Below are 27998 nucleotides of genomic sequence, written 5' to 3' on the forward strand. Positions count from 1 at the left end.
TATCTGGAAATGAAAATACATCTAGTCGGGACTCAATATCATCTCCCGACAAACTCTCTGTGAAGTAATACAGCTTTTTCATCAACGGGATTGTCGACAAAAGGACATGTGATGTTTGAGAAAAAAAACGTTTTATAATCTGCCTAACATAAACCAAAACGTTTTTTTATTCATGCCGATAACAAACTGGTCTAAAATGTGCCTGATACAGACTGAATGAATGAAGTGAAATTGAAGAGCATATGAAGTTAATGATTACCATAGTAACTGAATCTGAGGTAAGGGCCCTTTTTTTTTAAAACAAAAACCCCATGTTTTTTTTTTCCCGGGGGGAACAAACTCAGAGTGTTCACTAAACCGGCTTTCTGAAACCGACCCACAGTCGACATTTTATCATACCTTTGAGCCAGGTCACGACAGACTCAAAATTATTATGAGTCATATTTCTGTATCTTTTTTTCCCTCCTTTTATTACTGTAACATCCTGTGCATTATATTTTGAATACTCCATTTGGTGAGATCACCCACAAAAACACCAACGATCAGTGGGAGAACGGCCCCATTATTCAAATATACAGGTACACACAGACACACATTTAATTAAAACAAGTTTCAAAAGACAGATCACTTTCCTTTACAACTCATGTTTAATATCAATACATCTAGAAAAATACAATAAAAATGATTCTGAGTCCAGATTCAGTGAGTTAGTCGTCCTGGGGCGCCCCCTTCAGACTGGACCTGCTCTTCTTCTGGTCCACCTGGCCCTGGATGCGGTACAGTTTTTTACGTGCCTCCTTCTGTCTCTTCAGCTTGGCCTCCTCCTGTTTCTCCTTCTGCTGCAGGAACTCCTTGTGTTTAGCGTGCTGCGCTGTGTGGGCTTTCTTCCTCTTGTGGTTGTGGACTGTGCTCAGAGCAAGGAGCAGGGCCGCCACCTTAAGGAACAGGACAACAAAACAATTGCTTAGAGATAAAGCCATGTTATACTACAAGATGTAGTCCGGGTCACGCTGTACACAACTTATTTGCACAGTTTTGACCATTATTTCTATCAGTTACGATATTTGAATGGTAAGATCTGTACACACAATACTGTTTATGTTGTCAGATCGGTATAAATCAGTGCTTTGACTGAGGTCATAAATGCTCACTCCTAACTATGGATGGAGCCGCTGCACTGAGACTTTAAAGTCCGGTTTCCTCACCTTCTTCTCATGAGGCTCTCTGATCACACTGGGCCTCTGGAGATCTCGGGGCGTCTTTCCTTTGGGTTGCTGCTGTTTGGGTTTGCTCTTGAAGGGCAGGGCCTTCTGGAGCTCCTTGGGGATGTGGAGGCGGTTGAAGTGCCTCGGAGCTCGGACCACCGGCTGGAAGGGAAAGGGATGGATATGCTTGATCAAGTCCGGATTTAGGATTACTGTTATGTTAAGGACAGGTTTACAGATACTTTAACTGCATGACAACTCAGTAAGCAGTTTTGCTGTCAAGCTCGCTAACACTCAATACTAATGCTGATACACATACCTACTGATAGACATAAATACACAATGGAATCTATTTTAGGGCTGAAACTAATGGTTATTTATTATTAAAAGGTCCCATATAATGCTCATTTTCAAGTTCATACTTTTATTTTTCATACAATTTTGGGTTTCTTCTAGAACATGTTTACATGCAGACGAAGGAGTGGAGGCCCTGCTGTGTCTTTCATGTATTAAAACACAGGTGCGCTTTGGATATTGCAAGTGCACTGTTTATCTCTCATGTGAAGGGCTCATTGTATCAGTGACAACTGATCTCAATTCCAAAATTTGTAAAAAAAAAAAAAAAGAAAAAAGAAAAAAAGGTCTCCTTCAAAAACAATCGAAGATGATGTTGTTATATCATACGGTCTGTCTGAATAAACCTGTATTCATCCGCTGTCTAAAACGCTAGCCCCACTCCCGAAAAAGTCAAGTGTACTGTGATGGGTCAGTATTTCTGGTACTTCCACCTCTGCGCTCTCGACTTCCCTGCAGCATCATTTTGCGGGAGGACTCCAACTAGTGCAGCTGCTGATTCAGAGAAGGATGACCTCACAGGACGCTGGAATGACGTGAGGGGTAAACGCGTGCCGTGCGCATGTATGGTTGGTTTACAGTAATAAAATGTCGGCCGTGTGGGAGTATTACAATGTGTCGGTACAGTCACGGCACAGTGGATTGACAGAGATTTTTATTTGTTACACTCGAAGGACAATATATTAATAGTTTACTGCTTTTGCAATGTCTTTCACATTTAATTTATGTTTAACAATGTGTTTTTGTTGGGCTATGTACTAAGTACTGAAAGATTATTGTCATAAAGTAGGTAATGTTAGTTGTATAGCAGGCTACAAGGGCTTTTGAAGCAGTTATTTTTATGTCAAAACTGAGATTCAAGGTTGTTTAAAACATTTGTATGATTGAATGTGTGCTCATTCGAAGAATGAGCGAGAGATACTGCTGTTGAGTTTCTCAAATGTAATTCTTTGGCACTTTAATCACCACATGCAGAGTGCCATCTAGTTCTATAATCGTGGAGAGAAGGCCGACATCTCCAACACTGGGTAACACACACCAAAACAATCTAGATTTTAATACATAGCACATATGTATTTTTAATTTTAGGGTGAACTGTCCCTTTAAGTTAATTTTTTCATCACTGACCTCCTGACTGAAGAGTGCTGCTGATTATTTTTTCTATATGAAAACAGATCCAAACATTCCATCCATTTTAAAGACTAAATTCAATTCACAGAAATATCTTATTAAATTCTTCCTATTAATTACTACTAATTCCTTCCTATCAGAGCTATAGTTGGTAGGACCCTTTGAAAGGGGCTGCATCACTTAGGGCAATACACTGCTCTTAGTCAATTCTTTCATCAGATCAGGTGTCTACTTTACCTTATACAGAGAGTCCGTGTTAGGTTTGTTGCGGATGCCCAGGTCATGTTTGAGCTGCCCCAGGGTCCTCATGCCCGCCCAGCTGTCCTTCTGACCGGCAGGCAGCAGCAGAGAGGTGACGGGGTTGTACAGCTGAGGGACAGACACGGGATACCAGGAGCGCAGGAACACCACGTCTGCACAACAACAAAACACATCAACATGAAGACACAACTACAGAGGAGTCCTTCAGAAGCACTATATCATTGTAAAAAGTCAAAATAAACTTTTGTATCCCGCTAGTGGAAATTCATGTGGTCTCACCCGTCACGACACTTCAAAATATGGTCCGTACGGACAATACACTATAAAACACGTACTGTACATATGACAGTAGGAAGTTCTGACAAGCAATGACCTGAAAAATTGCAATATTCGTGGAAGTGAAAAAAGAAAGTGCCAGAAAGTTGCATACTTGTGCAATGATGCAGTTAAAATACCAAAGACGGTTTTAGTTTTTCATTGTGCAGTCTAATACGGGCGTTGAAATTAATCATTGCATAAGCGATGCAGTTACAGACCATAATCAATTATTGCCTACTGATGTTACTTGTTGATTTTCCGCTTGCTGCTTTTTTTGTGTCTGTTATCTGCTGTGTTCAGACTCCGCTACATTCAGGAAGTGTCTTTCTTTAAGAGCAGATACAATAAAAAGGGCAGTTCATATATATATATATATATATATATATATATATATATATGCTTGAATTTGTTGATGAAAACCATGTGTAAGAATATATAATGATATTGAGGAGGTGACGCGTTGTGAAGCATTGTGATATCCAATCGTTGGCAGGATAATGGTAATTGAATCGTGAGACCAGTAAAGATTCACACCCCTACAGTCTAATTGCTGTAGTAGCCACAAAGGATTTGCGTTGCCGCATTGTTTTTTCTGGCTTCTGAAATCTATCATCTGACCTCCTACTGTTTGTGAATTTCTGATGGAGAGGATGAGCAGGACCATTGAGGATCTCACCGGTCTTTTTTTAGAATAAGCTCATTGTACAGCTGAGCTGCAGACACCTGGTCAACCCCAATGATCCTGCTGGCTGTCTTGATCATACACTGAACACGCATATTTCCAAAAGCGCAGGTAAAGCCAAAGGAGAGAACATTATGCAGAACAGATTTAGAAAACATTTGAAGAATGTGACCGTCTATTCTAAATTGATTCAGCTTTCTAAGAAAGAACATCCTCTGTTGCAGTTTCCTAAAGTTATTCTGTGCACATTCATTAAAAATCAGTTATCTATTATATATTTGTCTAATGCACGTGTCAAACTCAAGGCCCACGGACCAAAGCCGCCCACCTTGCAGATTTTGATCGAGCCCACATATGAATTTAGGTTCACAATACATTTTGGCCCACCTAGTTTTAATTGCTTTTTCAGAATTTCTTTTCACTTTGTTCAAAGTTTTTGGTGCATTTATGTTTTTTTTGACGTTGTTGTTTTTACGTTTTTGACACCTTTCTAATGTTTTTGGCGCCTTTTTAGACTATTTTGTCACTTTTCCCTGCATTTTTAAAACCTTTTTTGGGCATTTTTTTTACCGTTTTGTGGCTTTATCCTATGAAGGCTAAGGAACTTTTTCGCCAACTTTTTGGGGGCTTTATGAGGCCCAAACTGTAAGTGCGAAAGCTCGATGAGACATGCAATAATACAGTCAAAATATTAAATAAAAGCATGTCAATAAACTCTACATGTCTGGCCCTTGATGCAATTCTCATTTTCCAGTCTGGCCCTAAGTGAAGTTGAGTGTGACCCCCCCCTGGTCTAATGTGTTGGTACATTAGGACTATGGAATAACGGCAATTATGGTGAAGATGATGAGTAAAGCAGACACTCACCACTCATAAGCAGACGGTCTTCAAACGTGGCTCTGTAAGCGCCTGGCGGTGTAGACAGCGCCTTCTTGATCTGACCTCTGACCCCTGATACTGTTCGTACAGACGCCCCTTCAAATTTAGCAACCTCCAGCACCGTGTTGAACATGCCCTGTGAACACAGACGGAGAATTGAAATCAGAACACTCCAAATCAGTGCTTCCTCACACTGTCTGGCCTTTTCAATGGAGAAACAAGCACTAGCATCCAATTATGTCCCACCACAACTACACACAAATATGTTTGCATTTTTTAGTTCAGGCCAGAGTTTGCATATGTGTTTTATTTATCAAATATATGTTTTATTGTGACATGTCGGTCTTTAATGGATGTTTAAGCAAATTATATATGTGTATTTTTTTCCTATCACATGTAATTTTTACCCGTTTTTATATGTTTTTTCTTAAAAGCTGAAAGCTGTAGATTCACCATGGACCTTAAATGAGATATAGATAAAAGTAAATACACGTTTCCCTACCTTAATGAAGGAGGTGTTCTTAAAGATCTTGTAGGGGTAGCCGATGAGTTTGAGCTTCTTCACTATAGTCACAGACTTATCCAGGTCCAGGATGACTCCTGTGGCTGCAATACGGAAATTAGCCTGCAGAAAGAAAACAGGAATTTGGGCAAGTGGGCAATGTTCTCACTTTTACTGGCACGTTATTCATCTGAAACAGCTGTTCACTCTCATCTACACTGCTGTTAGAGTGAATAACGGACTTACTTTAGTTCCTGCTACTGACTGCACAGCCAGGAAGCCGGTGCCCTGTGGCGTGACAGGACCTTCAGTGAGACAAAGGGGGAGAGAGAAGAGTAGTCATTATCAGAAAGAGCTGATCATTATTAGACATGACTGCCAAACAATTATTATAACAGTTGAGGAATAAAAGTCTCATTATAGGAGGGAGAAATTACATCTACTGACTTTACAGTGCCAATGCTAATTAATCACAGACAATTTGACCCTTTGTCTCGATCATTTAGTTCATGAACGCCTATAACATTGGCTAAATGTACACGATTATGTTACATGATTGTGCCCTTAGTCGAATTAGGCATTACGGCAGTCAAATTCGAGAAATACTACCATATTGTTGTGTCATTATTATAGTGCATGTAACTCATTAGAGCCAGACTGATATCAATGTATCAGCATGGCCGAAATATCAGCCAATATTATCTTTTCACAGCTCAGTATTTGTGTATGTAGTGCAGTGCCTGTTCAGAAGGTGCCGGTTTGGAACAGGCTGATTGCTTGGCCTCCTGTACTGCTGCTACAGAAGGCCCCCACAGTAACTCGACTGTATACTACTGACATACTGTGTACTTCTACTTCAGAGGAAAACACTGTACTACTACATTTACCTGATGACTCATGAGAAATGTTAACGGTCACATTGCAAATTCAGAATTTATTTACATAATATCCCAATAAAAATATGATGCATTAGATGCATTATGTTGAGTTGAAAGCTCCCCCCTGAACAGACGTGAAAGTAAATGTTATTACATTGTGCAGATAATGCCTCTCTTTGACTCTTTACTTTAAGTAAACATTTCAATGCAGGACTGTCAGTGTGTTACTAGTCTCACTTTGACAGACCTTCCTCAACAGCGCTGCGGAGGAGTTTTCAGGCATTAATAGCATGTTTGTCTAAAGCACATATATCACAAGCACATATCTATCTATCTATCTATCTATCTATAAATTGCAGGAATGTCTGTCTGTATGTTATGCGCATATCTCTCGAACCGTTAGCCCGATGGATTTCAACCTTGACAGGTGTCTTGTAACGGGCACGAGTAAGTGCAGTGCCAAGTTTGACATTGTTTGGATTAGCAATGCAAAAGATATTGTTAAATATATATCCGTAAAAGAAGCACACATTGGCTTTTGCCGCCCTAGTATATATATATATAACACAAAATCTAGTTATGGTCCATGACAAGAAATGGACAGCAACAGTGTAGTGTGCTTTAACTGGGCCTTACCCCAGATGGAAGCTCCACAGTGCATGTGCTGCGGCGTGTATTTGAGCAGACGGTGGCGTCCATTGTGATCCTCAATATGGTAGAGGGGGATGGTCTGGAAGCGCCTCCAGCCTAACGACAAGATGAGGGGGTCACGTGTCTTTAGGATGCGGTGATACCAGCGGTGTTTCTTCAGTCGCATCTGACACACACACACACACACACACACACACACACACACACACACACACACACACACACACACACACACACACACACACACACACACACACACACACACACACACACACACACACACACACACACATTTTTAAAATGTAAGCAAGAACATCTAGGAGGAAAATTAGGGCTATTATATGAACTGTATGAAAAGAAAAAATTATAGGGTTAGGGTTACTTAACATCCACTATTTACTAATAATTTGAAATGAACACATTTGCATGGTGTCAATGATGGGGCACTTGCGCTCATCTGATAAGGATGTAAGGGTACATCCCAAAAAAGAAAAAGGCTAGGAACCACTGGTCAAGGTAACTAGTTCTATTTGCATCCTTGTGGTGGAATTTTCCAGAAACACCATGTTGTGGTATGATGAAACAAAGGTAAAGCATAGACAACATCAGGTCATTCATAGGTCACAGGTCAGGTGAGGCCTTTTGGAGGTCGATGGGCCTGCCACACTTTAGCATACGAGAGAGAGAGAGAGAGAGAGAGAGAGAGAGAGAGAGAGAGAGAGAGAGAGAGAGAGAGAGAGAGAGAGAGAGAGAGAGAGAGAGAGAGAGAGAGAGAAAAACTAGGCTTTAACATCTGTTTAGGTGCCTGCAATACCTTTGTTTACTTTAAAGGGTCAGCTAAACGTAACGCCTGGACCAGGAACTTCAGAGAGCTGGGACGGCACATCAGGTTAAACTGTACTGCCTGCTTAACTATCTCCGTGATTGAATCTTTATTAAATGCTTCTGTGGAAGTCATCAAAATCTCCCAAATCTTCTTCATGTATGTGAACTGAGTTGTGCTTCTCCTGAGTTTAAATCCCAGTAACACCTGTGATAAACATTTCTGATAGATGCTCAATAAAAAGTGACATGTATGTATGTATGTATGATAATCAATTCGCCCCCAATCGCACCCCGTTTCCATGTGATCATTTCATTGCGCATTTGCCACAGCACAAGAAACTACAGCCCCTTGCATATATAATCATATAAACCAGTATCTCTTCTACTTTACTTGTGAAATGAACAATTTCATAAACAGGATTAATATCCAAAATACAATCATCTATATATGTAATTCAACCTTCTTCCTTCCTGGCATCTCTGTACAGTTTGATGAGCAAACATACCAGAGTTCACTTAAATCCTTCCCAATAGCTTAGTTATGAAAAAAAGCCTAGACAAGATGTAAATGATCAGCAACCCCACAGGACACCCACAGGTAATACTAGTCATACGCAAACAAAACATACCTGCAGGTATCCTACGTTGCCCTCACTGGAGCCCAGACCTCCAAGGATGATGGGATAATGGGGATCAAAGTTGGTGACAAACTCGCAGGGCAGAGAGGAGATTTCCAATCTCACGTACATTCCTGGTCGGAAGCCTTCGTACTGCACTCTGGTCTCATCGTCCACATCCGCAAACTCTGCCCTGTTCAGCTGAGGACAGAACGCAGGAAAACACTCTCATAAATAAGCCGGGAACATACAAATCTAATCAATGTAACATAGATCCTTCTAAATCTTCTCAAACTCCGGACCAAGGTCTGCATGCGGACCAAACTGCAAGTAAATCCGAACAGAGTACAAAAATAAAAAATAGTAGCCTACAAAATACCAGTACCAAAATAGGTCTAAAATTTGAGCAGGAAAACAGAGAACTCAACTTGAATGTATGTTGCTTAAAAGTTAAAAGTGAGTTGAATAATGTTATTTTGTTATTGCCAATCATTTCGGACCTTTGAGTGATCTGTTTGAGAACGCCGGTTCTAAAATGTATACTGAATCTTTATCAAATGAATGAATTCCAGCAGCTGCTGTGTATTACAGAACAGAGACTCTGCAGAAGGCCCAATCAGGTACCTCAGCCTGCTTCTGCATCTCCTCCTTCAGGTCGTCAAAGTAAGTGGCGTCTTCATCGTCGTACTCTGCATTGAACCGCTCCTTCAGCCGTTGTTTCTTCTCCAGACGCTTTTTCTTCTGGACCTCGTCATCATCCACCTTCACCAGACTTTCTTCATTATCATCGGCATCATCTTCATCGTTCTCACTATTCTGCTGGTGACAGGTGTACAAGACAAAACATCATCGAACTGAGCAGTGTTGTAATGTAAGTACAAATACTTTGTTACTGTAAATTTTTGTCTTGCAGTAGTATGGCAGTACTGAAAAACTTTTTATAGATACACATTAGTAGAAAGTTCACTATAGCCACGCACCCAGAACTTGGTCCAGTTAATACATACAAACAAAATTAGGTTAAAATTAATTTCTTGAAATGACAGAGAGGAGTTTTGTGCCATGATTAATATGAAGTGGGAGAGATGTCATTTTACATGACCACTGGAACACTGGATATCAGCAATGGAGTGGATGCTGTGTTTTAATACACAAACTATATCATAACCACATAGGAATATTGCATTATGTTTCAATGATCAGTCAGTCAGTGGAAAAGTGTCTTGATTTTTAACTATTCCACATAAATAAGACGTACCTCCGCCTGATCCTGCTCCCCAGTTTGGCCCTTGTGGACTTTTCCTGTTTCCAAATCCTCAAAGTCACCATACAGCTCCTCTAGACACAGCAAAACAACAACAGACTGCATCAGGGCTCTCAAGTTTTGAAGACAGGCAAGAGTGACACCCCCCCCCCCAAAAAAAAGATCATAGATTGGTGGTGGGTTGGACAAGTCGCAGGAATAGCGGTGTTTCATTAATATTATTATTATTAGTGTTTTTGTTGTTATTATTAATAATTGCTCAGATTTACACAAGAAAAGATTTGACACATGGCACTGACAGTTCAACCAAATACAAAGTATTTATTCAATTTCTGCATGGTTACTTATGATAACGGGGGGGTCTGGGGGTCCTCCCCCAGAAGATTTTGAGCATTAAACTCTTCATTTCCTGCATTCTGGTGAATTTGTATGCACCTATTTATACCTTTTTCTGAATCAATTTATGCTGGAAATCTTTATGTAAAGGTAAACATAGATTAAAATCCAAATATAAAAACATAATGGAATATATGGCAGTTAGGCTCAGGCATTTTGTATTGCTTTCATCTATTTATTCTCCTGTAGGTCGACTTTTCTAATTATATCTGAGTCAGCACACATGTAGCCTAGCATCATTTACTCTTTCCTTTTGCATCTTTTGTTGAGGAAGTAACCTCCTTAAATGTGCATATGACAATTATTCACGTCAATGATACATTAATTCATTTTAATGAATTAATAAACCCCTGGACTGTAATATGATTTGTTAGAGCAAGATTTCTGCTCATGTTCAAAACTTTGTGCACATTCAAAATATCTCTTTTATCTGAGTTTTGGAGGAGTCGTGATACTTTGAGAAAAATAAAGTTATAATAGTCAATATATTTCAGAAAATAATCTACCTGCACCATAGTCTGCTGTGCATTACGTGATTGCTCTGCTGATACGGTTAGATCTCACCTCCTGACAGACACAGAGCCCCGTTTGGGTCTCTGGTCTCTGAATGAGCGAATGTTTAGGGAAGTGTCTGTATGCTTTGCTTTTTTCATTGGTTGCTGCATTAAATCTTACCCAGATAAAATAGTGCTATTTTCTGATTGGCTATTGTGTAGCCCCTTTCTTTTTTTTGTTTGGCTGATAAGTGGCAGGCTCGACTTAGACATTAAAAATGTAAGCTACCGTGGCTTGGTCACGGTCTATGGGCTTGGTAGCGTTGCATTTCCCCTGACTCGTTTCCTGGTTCTATTTCTCCATAAACAACATGAAATCAAGGAGAGGGTTAACTTGTCCTGCTACAGATTTCCCGCCGTGGTCAGAAAGAACAGGGGAGACACTTTGTTTCTCTCGCTAGGACTCTAGAGTCGGTACTTACTCCAAAGATAATCGCGCCACTCTCTCACTTCTCCCTCTACCACACACTCCCCACACACACATGTGGCTCGGACGCACACACCAGCGCACAAGCATAAACATCAGGCCACTTATGTCAACACAGTCTCACTCCCTACTCGTCAAAAGAATGGACATGTGGGACAAGGTTGTTTTTTGTAGACTACTGCAAGAGCTCTACGTGGAGCCTCCACACAACTGTAAAACGGCCAGACGCGCTTGATTCCTTCCGGTTCCATAGTGAGAGCGGCGCAGCCAGAGAAATTTTGGGCGCTGCGGCATATTCAATTTATTATAAATAATTTTTACGCGTGAGAAATACAATGTGTGGCGGGAGTGCGTGACAAAAGACCGAAATGAGTGACTGTCATGCTCAATGCGTGACACTTGAGAGCCCTGCTGCATGTTAGAGTCTTTTATGCTATCACACTGGCTTGGTCCCACATCAAAGGACTCTGTTATACTGGTATCTTTCTTAATTGAAGGTCTAAATCCAAATTGCTTAACCCTGTCAAGTAGCCCTCTCACACATGTCTGGTACTGAGGGTTCCACACTATTTCAATTATAAGGGTTTATAATTTTATTTAACCATAAGTCCAAAATTTTAGATCTGTGTGTTTAGTGGAATGGATTGGTTCTCTTTTCCTTTCTTACCATCCTCTTTCAGCAGTGTGGCAGCATCTTGGTCCTCCTCCCACTTCCCTGTAACAAAGCAGTCCCTGATGGAGTTAAGCATCTGGAAGAAAAAAAAAACATGGCAACTTTAAGTACTTAGGTTTTCATTTCGACATCTTTTTGTATTTGTTTTCATATCAACAGCACATTAAGAACTCAATACTCTTAACTGTCCCAGTAACACCGGTGTAGCAACCACTGTACCTCCTCCAAGTCCCAGTTGTGGGAGGTGTCGGGGTCGAAACGGGAGCTGTCGACGCCATTTGCTTGGGACTTTTTGCTGTTCTGAGGGCGGCTGACTCGAAACAGCCCCCCCAGCTCCTGCTCCTCATCGTCAGAATCATCTGCCTCCACAACTAAACACAAAAAATATGATAATTATGACATGTTCTAGAGACACTGAAAATCAATGCGGCTCATGAGTTTAGGAACCCATGCTAAAGTTGACTAAAACTGAAATAAAAACCTGCCAATCTGTAGGTATGGTGAAGGGTATGTGATGATGGGGGGCCATTTTATTCCAAAGGCCAAGGGAACTTAATCAGGATGCATAGTATCCTGGATCCATTAAATAACTGGCCTTTAAAAATAAACTCTATATTTTAAGGAAGAACATTTATTTATTTACGATACATTATTCATTCACAAAGAAAATTGGTGTCCTTAAAAGTTTGGATTTTTCCTAATTTTTTTAATTAAGGCATTAAGTTCCAAAAGATGATTTTTTTATTTCTCTTTTTAGTCAACTTTAGCATGGGTTCCTAAACTCATGAGCAGCACCGTATATGTATATTACCCTGTGGTTTAGAAATATATTTACAGCACTTCAGACATTATTTACCAACTACCAAAATGTGTAATTTGTATTGTAGGTGTTTGCTTGTGTTGGTCACGAATGACAGACAGCAAGAGACGGCTAGCAATACTAGCAACAAACAGATGCTGTGTAAATACCTACGTTGTGGAAGAATATAAATTATTTGGAACATAGTGATCACTTAGGTATACTGTGTAGAAATGTATGATACCAAGATATGAAGTGATCTGGGCATTTTACAGTGTAAAAATAAACCTGTCTGTGCTCTCTGTGGTTAAATTATGTTACTGTTTCTAAATGACCTAAGTATATATCTTATCTGCTGACATACAGTATATGCCAATATTAATAAGAGCTAGGACGAGAAACTGTCCAGGCTGATAGAAGATAGCAACTTATAACAGATATAATGGCATAATCTTAAAAACACAGAATTCAATAGAAATAGAAATTCATGTGGACATGCAACGAGAGCCTTGGGTTACCTGAACCATATACCAGTTTTCTCAGATTGGGGGCAGCTTTTTGTTGCCGTAGAAATGCTTCTGATGCTTTCTGTTGCAGACCCTCCTTCCATCTCAGACCCCCTGTGGACGGAAACAGGAGAATGAACTCAAGCGCATAATGATGAGAACAACAACTGAACCTCAAGATGCTACTTCAGTATCATCGGCAACGTTTCCCCTGACATCAAAACACATGTTCAGCTACCTTTGGACTCGACTGAAGGCTTTACATTCCTTGTCCCACGACTATACAGGAATCGTGAAAGAACTCCGACATGCTTTCTGTATTGTCTGAGCTGACACGTGGAGCGAAATAAACCGTTTCTGTACAGCTACACACGCTGAAGTACACCAAGAAATTACAGTAACAGTTAGTGATGAATCGTTTTCAAGTCAAAATCAAAATTTGAAAGAATGCGAGTAGCTGATTGCAAAGTGCGCGATTAATCGACTGTGCAATATTTAGTTGAATAGTTACTAATAATAGTTGACTACTTCAGTTAACATTATCATAGAAGGTGCAATATGTAGATACTGCTATTGAACTGAGGCCTATCAGAACTGTCAGTTTACAGGAAAGTATAGATATTTTTTTTATTGGAATTGTTTTTTATTATAAGCTTTTGTGATACATGTTCTGTGTTTGACTGTTCAATGTGCCATGCTTATTAAAAGAAAAACACTTACTGCTGGCAATTCATATCTATGTTCTCATCCCTGCATAAGAATATAGAGCAGTTTATGATGGTGTCTCATGTTATAATGCTCCATGACATGTTTTATCTGTTACACAGTGAATATTAGAACTTTAGCTAAACAAAAAAAAATAACAAATCGCAAATCGAATCTCAATATCTGGCAGAAAAATCGCAATTAGATTTTTTCTCTCCAAATGATTCAGCCCTGATAACGGTGTAAAAAAAAAAAAAAAGAGAGCTGAACAATAGAGCTGAACTGAATAAACATTATCCCCATAAGAAACATTAGCTGTCCTGGAGCTGTTCTTCCAGCAGATGTAGTTTGCCAAGTAGTGCTCCATAGGGGCGCCCCGGTAGCTCACCTGTTTGAGCGTGCACCCCATATACTGAAGCTCAGCCTTTACCGCAGGGAACCGGGTTCGAGTCTGACCCGCGGCTCTTTGCTGCAGGTCTCTCTACACATTTTCCCGTCTTCAGTGATTCTATCGAATAATGGCCAAAAAGCCCCAAAAATAATAAAAAATAAATAGTTCTCCATAAACTTAATTTAAACAAACATGGGCGAGAAGTCCTTAAAGTGATCACTGGTATTGGATCGGTATGCCTTATAACCTGGTTTTAGGTATCTGAACCAGTATCAGAAGAGAAAGAGTAGGTCTAGCGCAACCTTTTGTAAAAACTAACACTTGGAAACAAAGGAACACATCCCTCACTCCGGATCTTGACTCTTGATGAAGGTCCGGAGGAACCGAAAAGTTTTTTTGTACATAAAAAGGTGACGCTTTAGCAAGAGCAGAGTGCAGGAGTTGGTCTTTGTTTCCAAGTTGATGTTATCTTCCAACGCACCTGCACACAAGAATTTTTGGATGTGCGAGTTGTTTCTTCTAAAAACTAACACTAAAATGAAAGTAAATAAAACTAAAAACAGTATTTACCCTGCTCCTCTTCCTCCTCCTCCTCACTCTCACTCGCTGTTTGTTTCTTCATTGTAGCGCCAGCTGCATCATCCTCCTCCATCGATTCATCTTCAGACTCTTCTTTATCATCTTCCTCCTCTTCATCATCAATCTCTTCCTCATCCTCTTCAGAACAGTGTCCAGAGTCTCCTGCTCTCATGTTCTCCCCCGCTTCTTCACTCTCCTCCTCGCTCATCTCCAAATCGTCTTCACTGTCAGCAAACGCCGGCACCTCGGCGCTCTCTTCCCTCCTTTTCTTCCCCTCCTCTACTTTCTGCTTCTTCGCTGGCGGAGCGGCTGTTACAGTCTTTTCTGTCTCGTCAGATTCGGCTCTTGCGTCTTTGAGAAATGTGGACAGGTTATTCTCGTCTTCTTCGTCCTCTTCCTCTTCCTGCTCCTCCTGGTCACAGTCTTCACTGTCAACGTCGCCATCATCATCATCATCATCATCATCATCATCATCATCACTGGAGCCGCTGACATCCCCCTCCTCTTTCTCAGTGAAGACCACCTTCCTCCTCTTCCTCTGGGTGTTGGGGTCCCAGACACACTCTTCCCGAGGACCCTCCTCCCTAACACACACACACACACACACACAAAACACTAAAAGTTTATATTTTCTGTCAAAATCAACATACTTATTACATTATGTACTCAACATGAATTGAGTGCAGTAGCAGAACATTCCAGATGTTTTGTACTATTCTTTTGCCAATGGTGTGTTCCAACAAATCACATCTGAATGTGAACATTGACAAATTGACAAAATCGTAATCATCTTCAATCGTTTTTTCCTGCTAACTGTGGTTGTGTATATACTTTGACAGGAGAGTATGGCCAATAGCTTCTTTCGATAGGGACAATAATTGAACAATTTAATAGTTTCTACCAGCTGAATCCACAATTAACTTTTGGAATCCAAGACTTTTTTTTAACTTACATTGTCTCATAATGGAATGAAAGTTGGAATACTGAATCAATAGTGGATTTTGAGGGTTCATTTGCGATAATTGAGAGTTTTAAAAGTCTTGCAATGACATATTGATGAATGTGTCAAACATTAACGCAGGGCAGTAAGCATGATCGGTCCGCGTACAGTAAATGAGTAATAGTCTGCATTACCTTATTTGACAGAAATCTATGCATTTTACGGTTGTTTCTGACAATTTGATAAATAAAAAATGTATATTATGCTTGAGTAAATAAAACCCCAATTAACAACACTGGTTAAGAAAAATAAGAATCATATTTAAATAAAAACAGAGTCCGGTACAGCTGGACGATAAAACTGAGATTAGGTCTCATATTCAAGTTTATGTTCTGCTTGTTCAACATTGTTTGGTAAATTGCTCTTAAACACAGCTGGAGGATTTTAATTGCTATTTTTATTCTCTTCTCTCATTTTGGTGCTGGTGATTTCCCTTGGAGGTGGCTAAAACCTCTTTGGGGGCCGCCAAAAATTCCTCTATGCAGAAAAAAACCCTGTAATATCAGCCACGTGTCGATGAGGCTCTAATGTCTATTCCTTACGATATGCAGTGAGCATATTTTATGTCTCCAACGTCCCTGACATCTGTCAGATAGAAGTGAAGAGAGAAGAGGGCGCCCATATATAGAGGTTTATTCCTCGACGCAGCGGCCGCAGGTTCGACTCTGACCTGCAGCCCTTTGCATCCCTCTCTCTCTTCCCTTTCATGTCTTCAGCTGTCCTATACAAATAAAAGGCCTAAAATGCCAAAAAAATGATCTAAAAAAAAAAAAAAAAGGGTTAGGGTTAAAAATGCGTGAGGCGTCTCACCCGCTCGGCTCGCCGACATCTGTGGAATCCAGGGTGGCCGAACCGCTGAACAGAGACACCTTACTAGCAGCCATCTTGGCATCCAGGGTGGCATGCGTGTCAATGAGAGACTGGACCAGCTCTGTGGTGGGCCGCACCTCTTCCTGTACCGGGGAAATACAATACACTTGTAAATAGGGCAGCCCGATACGAGGAAAATGTGCAATAACGTTGTTGAATATCGTGATAACGATATTAATGCGATAAATAAACAGAATTGTACTCAATGCACAATGGGACGGAGAGAAAATTATTTTCAATTGCTCTGTATGTCGGGCACATATTGCAGAACTGACAATAAAGTTGACTTGACTTCCCGTATTCTTCTAAAATACAACAAACTGCTTGTTGAATTTAAAAACAAATAAAAGGAAAGCAATTCCAACATTCTTCTATTGAACAAATTTAACATTGTACTGAATATAAAGGGCACCACTTAAATTAAGAATGACAATGTAATGAGTTACATTTTAAAGTGCAGTTTTCTGCTGATATTTTCTTTCAACTAACACAAAAAATCTCTGAATGTCGTTTGCGATATGTTGCAGCCTTCTGCGATGTGTGTAATGCACTAGTTGATATTGCGAGGACGATTAAAAAAAAAAAAAGTATATATTTTATATATACTGCATGTTTTAAATGCTCAAATTTGAAGCCAACCCGAAAGGCTGTCAGAAGTGCTTTTAAAAACTCTGATCATTCCGATGCAGAACACACAGTCCCATGCCAAGCACACACACCTGCTGCTGATTGACGTGGCTGGCAGGAAGGTCAATATACACCGCATCTTTGTCGTACACGACCCCCCCGACGCCAGCCATGGGTGCATAGAGCAGACGTTCCTTCTCATTCAGCGCTCGCTTCTTCTGAGCCTCTGGCAGGGCGCACGGGTCTGGCAGGAAGTTCACGTCCGACACCTGAAAGTCTCCCACACCTGCACAGACCAATAGAGATGTTTCAATACTATTTTTTCCTTTCCGATACAGATTCCGATACTTAAACTTGCATATTGGCCGATACCCAGTACCGATGGGATACCAGTGCGATACCATAATTATATATTTTTCAACAGCTGTATCCGACTATCCCTGTATGAATGGGATATGATTGCTATCATTGATGTATGAGCTGGCTCAGAATAACCCTTTGTAAAACATGAACAAATACATACAGAGAATGAATGCCATACAATTTTCTTTTATTATCTTGTTTGACAGTTAGTCATAAAAGAAAAATAACATAAATCAACTACTTTAAAGTAAAAAAAAGAAATGTCGGGCTACATTACATGGTATCAGATCGGTGCATAGACTGGCCTACTCGCTGATACCAAAATGTAAGGCAGTATCTAAGGGATTTTCGATACTGGTATCGGAACAACCGCACACAATATGTTATTTTTACCGTTTCCAGGGCAATTTCTTTAGTGCTATTTGGGAGCAATTCTGCTTTAGACAGCATGACACGCAGTACAAAAGGTCTCTGTAGGTAATAGCAGTATGCTAATGTACCTGGGATATGGACCTGGCCTTTGTTTTTCAAATGTGTCCCTCGCAGGTAGCCGTAGAGTGACACTGTCCGGTCACACTTGGGGTCTGTCCTCACTCGCTCCGGGTCAGTTAAGTCCTCCATGCTGTTTGAATGCAGAAAGAAGAATTGAGAAAACAACGATTGCGTGAGTACAAAGTAAAAGCATGAAAGCTGTACATGAACTGCTCAAATCGTGGCTTAGTACAGACAAAAATGTGAAAATGATATGTTAAAAAAACAAACATGCGGCAACTACATGGGGAGTTAGTGGATCACTGTTCTCTTTCACTTTACATCTTGACATCATCACCGCCACTAGGGGATTTCAAACTCATTTTAAGGAGAAAAAAAAAAAAACTATCTTTGAAATCTTGTTCTTATTTTAATTACTTAAAGTAATGGTGCGGAATAATTTCACCCTAGGGTCCTTTGCACCATGACCTCGAGCCAAACACCCCCCCAGAAGCTTTTTTCACCTGGGTCTAACATTGGGAGAGTTAGCTAGAGTAGCGTTATCAGCTGAATAGCTTAAGCGCAGGGGCTATCGGACTACGTTTGTATCTTGTAAGTTACCCCACTAATAATGCCCGAAATGATACCAAACGTCTACAAGTAGTACAAATAGGTTATGCACTCATAAAACGATGGATTGGAAAGTTTGTAAGTACACCAGAAGTTTATGTAAATAACACTTGCCTGCTGGCTGTTGTTGTTGCTGCTGTAAGACGAGTGCTTAGGGACATCTACAAATTACAACACCGAAAAGAGATGCAACAAAAATATTTATTAATTTAACTTTTTTTTTTTAAGTAAGTGCTGTAGTATAACTAGCAGGAGACAAGTAATAATTGAGGTAAGTTTGGAGACATTACCTTGTTTAATCATTGAATTAATAAATATTTTTGTTGTATCTCTTTTCGGTGTAGTAATTTGTAGACGGCCCTAAGCACTGTCTAACTGCAGGTAGCATCAGCAGCAACAGAGAGCTGAAGAGAGCAGGCAAGTGTTCATAAACTTCTGGTGTACTTACAAACTTTCCAATCCATCGTTTTATGAGTGCATAACCTATTTGTACTACTTGTAGACGTTTGGTATCATTTCGGGCATTATTAGTGGGGTAACTTACAAGATACAAACGTGGGTCCATTAGCCCCTGCACTAAGCTATTCAGCTGATAACGCTACTCTAGCTAACTCTCCCAATGTTAGACCCAGGTGAAAAAAGCTTCTGGGGGGGTGTTTGGCTCGAGGTCATGGTGCAAAGGACCCTAGGGTGAAATTACTCCGAACCATCACTTTAAGTGTTTTAAGTCTACTTGGCACTTTTAAATATTGTACTATATAGTAAATATTGTGTATACTATTGTAATCTGTTTGTCTGTCTGTAACTGATGTTGTGTATTGTCCCAAACCCCTTGTCTCAATGAGATTACCTGTACAAATAAGTGGTTAAATAAAAATCATCCCATCTACTGTTCACAGAGCAAATACTGTAAATCGGCTGCAAACAAATGGGGCAAACTACTGTAGAGTAGGCACGGGCCGGTTACCGGTTTGAACATTTTCCGTCATACTGTTTTTTTGAGCCTTCAAGGACAGAAAGTGCACTTTAGAAATCCATTGCCCTGCCTGTGTGCAGTGTGTTCAATGTGGGGAAAAAAGTAGATGTTTTTTTTTACCCCAACATTTCAAAATAATACATTCTAAAGCTGTAACTTCAATATTGCAATTTTATCATACTGTAAAAATAATATTATACCTAATCCAACATACTCAAAGCTTTTCATACTATAATCACAAAAACACTCATCATACGCATGCTTACACACACAGACGTGCCTATTCATGCTCACACACGCACCTCCCCCACCCCCATTGTAAACTGTCCCCTGTAGCGTTTAGTCACATACGGTCTTTATATACGTTTTATGTTTTTTTTTGTTCACAAGCTCTGTTTGTGTATGTCAAATAGTCTTTGCATACGGTATGTTACATGCATAGATATAGAATGTGGCCGACAGTTATGCCATTAGTTATGACGTCATGTCATATCTATTGTTCTATATCTATGGTTACATGTCTCTTACACTCATTTGGGTTATGTAAGGTTTGTGGGTTTTTGTAATTATTTGTATAACACCTATGGCAAAACTTAATAAAAACAATAAATAAAATGAAAGAATCCTGTACCGGCCCATGCCTACTGTAGAGGATCATTTGGATGATGTGAGTCAGCAGTGTGCCGTCGGCTTCACTCACCGGTCAACCAGCACATAAGGGTGGGAGGTCTGCCACACCAGAGGACGGAACTTCATGACTGAGATGAAGCGGCCGAGGTTCTTCACTTCTTGAATCTGATATTCACCGTACACCATACCCGACAGATAGAACAGCTTGGCCCCCTGGCGGGTTCAAACACAACATCTTTAAAGCGCCCATATTATGCTCATTTTCAGGTTCATAACTGTATTTTAAGGTTGTACCAGAATAGGTTTACATGGTTTAATTTTCAAAAAACACCATATTGTTGTACTGCACAGCTCTCTCTCACTGCTGTAGATCCTCTTTTCACCTGGTTTCTGTTTTAGCTACAGAGTGAGACCTCTTTTCTTCTTCTTCTTCTGTACTATCTTTGATTGCACTCGCACATGCTCAGTAGCTCAGATGTAGATCATGTCAGCTAGCTAACTCTAGAGACAGTAAAAGAAAGCCTGTTTCTCCAACTTCAGTCAGTTACAAGGCAGGATTAGCTGGGAGACTTCTAAATGAGGGCGCACATGTAAGTAGTTCTTTTGTAGATTATGGTGAACTTGTGTGTGTTGTAGCAGTGCTTTGCTATTGAGAACGACGTAGCATGCTAGCGTTAGCATTAGCGTTAGCATGCTAATGCTAACGGTTAGCATGCTAACGAGCTAACGGTTGTGGTTAGCCAGCTCATTTCGGACTGTGACGTCACAGTCCGAGCCGATTTTGAACAGCTCACCAGGAGACTGAAGGCAGGACACATTCAGAAACCGTATCTCACTCAGAACAGCATGGATGGATTTATTTCAAAGTTTGTATGTGTGTGGAAGCACCAGAGACACAAAAGAACACCCCAAATCCCATAATATGGGCACTTTAAATCGCACACGTCATACTGTCACAGTACAAACCAGCTAGGGTTTCAATGTACACGATTCTGTACAGAGCAAAGGGGAAGTGCTCAGCGGTCAAGATGGGATGATGACGTGGAGTTTACCTGATAGACCTCGGTCCAGAAGCGGTGTTTGAGGTTTTTCTTGGTCTTCCTAAGGGTCTTGTTGTTCTTGAATGAATCCAGGTGAGTCAGCACACCCATGATGCGAGGGAAGCCGTGCACCTGACAGATGTTGAGGAACTCAAATGTCTCCATCTCAAAGCCAAAGCTGGCATCAATCAGCATCAAAACCTGGAAGGAAAAAAACGATGCTTTTAATTCAACTTAATTTGGTTACTAATACTTCATTCAGCCCTCTAGAGTCTATTCAAATCAAGCTATTAAGTTAATTTATAACAACGTGCCACGCTGGTACATTAGTCTTTCAACTAAGTGACTTTTCAGTCATTCTTTTACATTTACTGTTAACAAGTCTTCTGGTTTAAAAAGAAAAAGGAGCTTTGAATACTAAAAAAGAAAAGTTGTACAGATGACTAAATCACAAGTACACAAATTGTGAAATATGTTTAATTATGTAAGACTGCGTCGCATCTCATTGATATCAACTGTTTCATACATTTATTAAATGTAATATTTTAATGTAAATTGAAAAACTCACCAGGTCCGCTACTTTTGCGAGGTCGATCATTGTATTAATGTCATTGTTACACTCCATGAAAGTGAGGCGACGCTTCTTTCCTACAGGAAGTATACAAAAAGAAGTCACTTACCAGACACAGAAAAATTATGAAAAACAGTTTAATGTCTCATGGAGCACAGGTGGCCATAAAACATCAGGCCAAGTAATAAATAAAAAACATGTCGCTTCTGAATTCATGAATTTAAAGCTAATGAACACAAATGCCATTTTATTCAAAGAATGTCAATGTTTTTCTGTGGAAAACTGTGAAATCTATGAAGCTGTAAAACCTCTATAGGGGACACTTTGTACTAAAATATCTTAACAGCGGAGCTTGGTGGAAGTGGCCCATATCTAACCTGTGTACTTCAGAAGAAATCAGTGGCCAAACTTACCAGAGACGATGGTTACAGGTCCACATATGTCCCCGAGCTTCTGGCGGGTGAAGTTTTTGATCAGGCAGCGGATCAGGGTGCTTTTTCCCACCTTGGGGGGCCCGACTACTACAATCACAATTGGAGGGGGTTCCAGGGGAGTCCGGTCCACATGGGGGATGTGATGTTTTTTTGTCTTTATGTCCTGGGACCTAAAAGAATATACACAAAGATAGGGTTGCTCTGAATCTGAAACCCCAAAAATATATTGTAAATGTATTGATTTTGGTATACTACAGGCAAAAAGGACTACAGCTCTCAGAGGCACCTACAACTGGTGCTTGGGTCAAGAATATGGCGTAGAGCTGGGCAATCTATCGATATTATATAGATATGGTGATATGAGACTAGATGTCGTGTTAGATTTTGGATAACGTAATATCGTAATATGACATAAGTGTTGTCTTTTCCTGGTTTTAAAGGCTGCATTACAGTAAAGTGATGTACTTTTCTGAACTTACCAGACTGTTGTAACTGTTCTATATTTGCCTTTTCCCCCACTTACACATTATATCCACATTACTGATGATTATTTATCTAAAATCAAAGTGTGAAGATATTTTGTTAAAAACACCAATAGTCACAACTACAATATCGTTGTGGTATCGATATCGAGGTATTTGGTCAAAAATATCTTGATATTTGATTTTCTCCATATCGCCCAGCCCTAATATGGCGCAATGTTTGTCCATGGAGAGACTGACATATATACTGAGAGGACAATTGGGAGTGTATGAGAAAATGTGTTTGTAAAAGAAGTAAAATAAGAAGACATAGGGGGGCTGCTACTGTGATACTGTCATATGATGTGCTTTTCGTTTTTTGATTGTTGTAGTACGGCAGAGGTTGAGAGAGAAATGTTGTGGTTTGGGAATTAAAAATTTATAAAAATATTGTAAAATAAAAAAGGTAGGGCTGATAGCCTGGAAAAACCCTGACGAACTCCCGGCAAATTTGCTCTGCAAGTCGGTCTGGCCAAAAGCCCATTCAAGCCCATTTCCAATTTTTCCAAATCAAGGCACCAATCACAACCATTGAGGTGGGCTTTACACCAATCACAACCATTGAGGTGGGCTTTACACCAATCACAACCATTGAGGTGGGCTTTACACCAATAACAACCATTGAGGCGGGCTTTACACCATTGACAACCGTTGAGGCGGGCTTTACATGATGACGATAGCGCAGTGACGGCGAGCAGCTTTTTGTTTACATTCAACATGACGGTCACCGAACCGAAGCGCAGCAACCCGTTGATGCCGCTGTTGCTGCTACGTTACCCGGATCGTTGGTCTGATTGGTTGAAGGACTAACCAATTGCGCCCAGAGGCATTTGAGCGGCGTCCGTTGGTGACGCCCCTTTGGAAATGGGCTGTGAATGAAACTTGCCCAGACCCACTCTCAGTTACAACTGAGAGTGGGTCTGGTGTCAACCAGGCTATAGGGCTGATTGATTATGGAAGAAAGCAATCATAATCACAATTACTTTGGTCAATATTGAAATCACGATTATTTAACACGATTACTTAATGACTTCTGAAAAGATGTTGCATTTATTAAAAACTTTGTTAAATAAGTGAAAACACCTTGAACTGTGAAATTTCCCATAGTACTTTTCCCGTTGGAACTTTTTTTTCAGAACACAAGACAAAATAAGAGTTTACTCGCAAAACGTAATGTGCAAAATATTTTTTTCTCTCGATTACATTGTTTATGTGATGGTCAGGAGCCAAAAATTAAAATTGCGATCAAAATCAAAAGATTAATTAATTAATGGAATACTGTCAAATCAGTGTCCCTTATTGGAAGTGAGCATAGAGGACTATAGGATTGACATTACATCTCGGATGCTACAGGGGATTAAAGACTCCATCTGTCTGACAGAGGTGTAGCAGTGCAGCTGACTGACCTGTGGAAAGTCTTGGCCATGCGTACAGCTGACTGAACCGAGAAGGCCTTGGGATTGCGTTTCCGTCCATCCTCTTCTGTGGAGCCTTCCTGCTTCTTGAGCTTCTTCCTCTCTGCCTTGGGTCCGCTGTGCTTCTGCTGATGCCGCTTCTGTTCCTTAACTTTCCCGTCCATCCTGTCCATTAAAGCAAAAACAATTTCATTTAAGTTTATCTTCATTTGTATTCTGTAGAGCAGGGGTCTTCAACATTTTTTAAGCCAAGGACCCCTTAACCTTTGGGTTGTCAAAAGGTTTTTATATCAGAAAAATGGGTTTCTTTCAACCAAATGGCACAAAAAATAGCAATGCAACATTCTTCGCAGGTAAAATTAATGATTACTTCCATTACATGTTGGGTGTTTTATTCAATATTATAGCATTTGTTATCCTGACTAAACTTTGACAAAAAGGAAAGTACCCCATGCCAATCTGTAGGTATGGTGAAGGGTATGTGATGATGTGTGGGGGCTATTGTAATTCCAAAGGCCAAGGGAACTTCATCAGGATGCATAGTATCCTGGATCCATGAAATAACTGGCCAGATGTTTATTTAAAAATAAATATCTGCCTGCCTCTATGGGAATTTAACATAGGGGTGTCTATACTTATGCCCTCCCTGTATTTTAAGGAAGAACATTTATTTATTTACGATACATTATTCATTCACAAAGAAAATTGGTGTCCTTAAAGGTTGGATTTTCCCTAATTTTTTTAATTAAGGCATTAAGATCAATTTCCAAAAGATGATTTTTTATTCCTCTTTTTAGTCAACTTTAGCATGGGTGTATTCACTTATGCTAAGCACTGTATGTTGGACTCATGTTAAGACATTTAATCTTTTTTAAAAACTTCCCAAAAAAAATAACAATAATTTGGAATCTCCCCCACCAGCTAGGGGTCCCAGATGCCCTGTTGAAGATCTCTGCTGTAGAGACATGAACAGAGAGCAGTAGTTCACCTATGAACAAAGGGTGGGTGACATGGTAACATTATTTTATTGAACATTGAATATAATAGAAAATGCACCAATAAAAAAAGAATGCCATTTTAAAGTAGGTGGTCTCCAGTGGACTTCTTCAGCAAGTTGTGTCTTTATGCTTTTTACGTATTATCTTCTCTAGCTTTTCTAATGTTTTAGACACAGATATGGTAATAACAGTGGTCCAAAATGATGTGAAATTGCATATTCTTTTATTGGAACTTGGAGAAGCCCTAAATCCCTGACTAGGGGAAAACACTGCAAACATCATATTCAAAACTTTAATCTGTGACTTTTCACATCTGGTTGTCATCTGCAGTGAAGAGAGGTCACTGAAATGATGGAGGTGTTTGGAGAAACCCTATTTATTTGAAGATGGATTTGCAAAATTTGGGAAATGCAACATTTATCAATGTGATAGGGATATGCTTTGTATTAACGCCTCAAAAGGATTAAAGCTCATTATACTACCTCAGGTTTGAGCGGCTGCTTTAAATTCATTTCTGACAGTTTCATCTTCTTCTTCCACATTTATGATAAAAAAAATCAACTAGGCTAAAGTTACATACCAACAGTTGTTTTGTGTCTCTCTTCACTATACTAAGCTTAACAAAAAAATGAAACCGCCATGTTTCAGGACTATGTAGTTCAGCTAGCTTGTTCTTATGTAGGAACACATTGGTTTGTCTTTATTTCAGTGTGTATATCAACCATAGACTGTAGAAAATGAACGGGACGAGTGAGAAACCCATCAGGGATGCAAGCTAACGTTACACACTGTTTATAATGTTAACTACGGGTCAGTTTGTCTGCCTGTACAAACATAAGCTAGCTCCACACATCTGTTAAATGTTTAGGGGGTAAACATTTTTTAATTATTAGTCACAATACCTGAAGATAAACCTGTTGTAGTCTCGTTCCAGTCGAAGTCGATTTTCTTCAGTTCTCACATGTGTATTTTGAACTCCGACCCGGAAGTGTACTGAAGAGTCACTTTGGAGTAAAACGAGTGGAAACAAAATCCTATAAGGTTCCGCACAGTGTGGGACACATGGGTGGGACACGCGTAGACAAAGTCTTTGCAATGGCGCCCTCTGCAGGCTGCCTTGAGAGTTAATTTGTCTCCTTTGCATTTGAGGAAGAGAAAACTATTTTACAAGAAGACCAGCAGAGGGCAGCAATGTTATGGTTTTTATTGAATGAAAGTGAAAGCAAGTGAAGAGACGATGCCATATTAATAAACATACAACCAGTGGTGGAATGTAACTAAGTACATTTACTCCAGTACTGTACTTAAGTCCAAATGTTGAGGTACTTGTTCTTTACTTGAGTCTTTTCTTTTCATGCCACTTTCTACTTTTACTCCACTACATTTCAGAGAAAAATATTGTACTTTTTACTCCACTACATTCATCTGACTTACTCTAGCTACAAGTAATTTTACAAATTAAGATTTTCCACCAGCTGAAATGATGAGACCATTAATCACTTAGTTGATGGACAGAACTGTTTGGATCGTTTCCAGTTTTTAAAATGAGAGGATTTTTCTTTACTTTTAATACTTTAAGTACATTTTCCTAATGATACTAACATACTTTTAAGTAACCTTGTCAATGCAGGACTTTTACTTGTAACAGAGTATTTTTAAGTAGAGGATCTGAGTACTTCTTCCACCACTGCATACAACTGTTATGGCTGACGTTGGGATACTTTGGTAAAAAAACAACAACAACAAAAAACTCTAAACCAAACAGAACTAACAGGAAAATAGATTTTCTCTTTGGTCTTAGACTAAAAGATGAGAAAATTTAAAAATGTGAGCAAAGGTGAGACGATGAGAGGAAAGAAGCTATATGAAGAACAATAGAAAATGTAAAAGAGAAGAATTCTAAGAGGTCTAAAATAAAAAGAGACGAGAAAAATGAAAATAAATGGAAAACCACAGAGGCATTGGGAAGATTGAGACATTCTGTGGTGAAATCACCTTGTGTGAATGTTTGATGTTTAATGCTCAGCTGGTTGGCAGGCCTTCACAGGGACAGTGGGTCAGAGCAAAAGGTAAAACATATCAAGCCACAAAGCTTCACAACCACAAATCCAGTGTTTCTCTCACTTTTAAGTACCTCTTTATACTTCGGCCTTCAAATTCTTGCTTCATTTCTGATATACTGAGCACTGGTAAAGTGGTAATGTCCCTGGGAAGTAGACAGCCCGTCAGCACTCTGAGCCAAACCTCAGAGTTATAATTAGCATGAAGTCATGGGAGCTCCTGAGTAAACTCAGTGTCCTTTTGTTGGGCAACAAAGCACCACTTTGCTGCAGTGGATCCAAATTCTTTTTTTTAAGATTGTTTTTTTGGGGGCATTTTCAGCCTTTATTTTTGATAGGATAGCTGAAGACATGAAAGGGGAGAGAAAGAGGGGAATGACATTACAGTGGTCCAAAATGATGTGAAATTGCATATTCTTTTATTGGAGAAGCCCTAAACCCCTGACTAGGGGAAAACACTGCAAACATCATATTCAAAAGTTTAATCTGTGACTTTTCACATCTGGTTGTCATCTGCAGTGAAGAGAGGTCACTGAAATGATGGAGGTGTTTGGAGAAACCCTATTTATTTGAAGATGGATTTGCAAAATTTGGGAAATGCAACATTTATCAATGTGATAGAGATATGCTTTGTATTAAAAATCAGGGATGCAAGCTAACGTTACACACTGTGTATAATGTTTAACTACGGGTCAGTTTGTCTGCCTGTACAAACATAAGCTAGCTCCACACATCTGTTAAATTTTTAGGGGGTAAAAAAAAATTTAATTATTAGTCACAATACCTGAAGATAAA

The 27998-nt window shown here is 39.8% G+C and overlaps 1 protein-coding gene across 4 annotated transcripts; it reads right to left on the minus strand.

Moving 5' to 3' along the window:
* Positions 1 to 581: 581 nt before the first annotated feature.
* Positions 582 to 27998, minus strand: bms1 (BMS1 ribosome biogenesis factor). 4 transcript variants are annotated; one of them, XM_039788963.1, is made up of 23 exons: positions 27988 to 27998; positions 24137 to 24310; positions 22189 to 22379; positions 21773 to 21852; positions 21217 to 21405; positions 20235 to 20377; positions 17958 to 18079; positions 17187 to 17380; positions 16408 to 16550; positions 14589 to 15181; positions 12935 to 13036; positions 11837 to 11988; positions 11612 to 11693; positions 9562 to 9641; positions 8928 to 9122; positions 8316 to 8504; positions 6847 to 7027; positions 5579 to 5637; positions 5333 to 5455; positions 4819 to 4966; positions 2928 to 3103; positions 1206 to 1367; positions 708 to 935 (listed from the first exon to the last, which is right to left on the minus strand). In XM_039788963.1, exons 2-23 carry the CDS (start codon positions 24307 to 24309, stop codon positions 708 to 710), a joined length of 3705 nt encoding a protein of 1234 aa, XP_039644897.1. In that variant the 5' UTR covers position 24310; positions 27988 to 27998. The 4 variants fall into 4 exon arrangements, with proteins under 4 accessions (XP_039644895.1, XP_039644894.1, XP_039644897.1 ...); XM_039788962.1 differs by lacking the exon at positions 27988 to 27998 and adding an exon at positions 26046 to 26170; XM_039788961.1 differs by lacking the exon at positions 27988 to 27998 and having other exon boundaries at positions 582 to 935; positions 8928 to 9119; positions 24137 to 24318.

The sequence above is a fragment of the Perca fluviatilis genome, chromosome 21 (genome assembly GCF_010015445.1).
Source record: "Perca fluviatilis chromosome 21, GENO_Pfluv_1.0, whole genome shotgun sequence".
Taxonomy (NCBI): domain Eukaryota; kingdom Metazoa; phylum Chordata; class Actinopteri; order Perciformes; family Percidae; genus Perca; species Perca fluviatilis.

Bases quoted from the DNA above. Each gene is read 5' to 3' on its own strand.
- bms1 (XM_039788960.1), bottom strand. From the start codon at position 24,318: ATGGACAGGATGGACGGGAAAGTTAAGGAACAGAAGCGGCATCAGCAG. The intron at 9,642-11,611 runs GTAAGAAAGGAA...TGCTGTGTCTAG, and splicing joins CACACTGCTGAAAGAGGATG to AGGAGCTGTATGGTGACTTT. The intron at 4,967-5,332 runs GTAGGGAAACGT...CTGTGTTCACAG, and splicing joins AGAACACCTCCTTCATTAAG to GGCATGTTCAACACGGTGCT.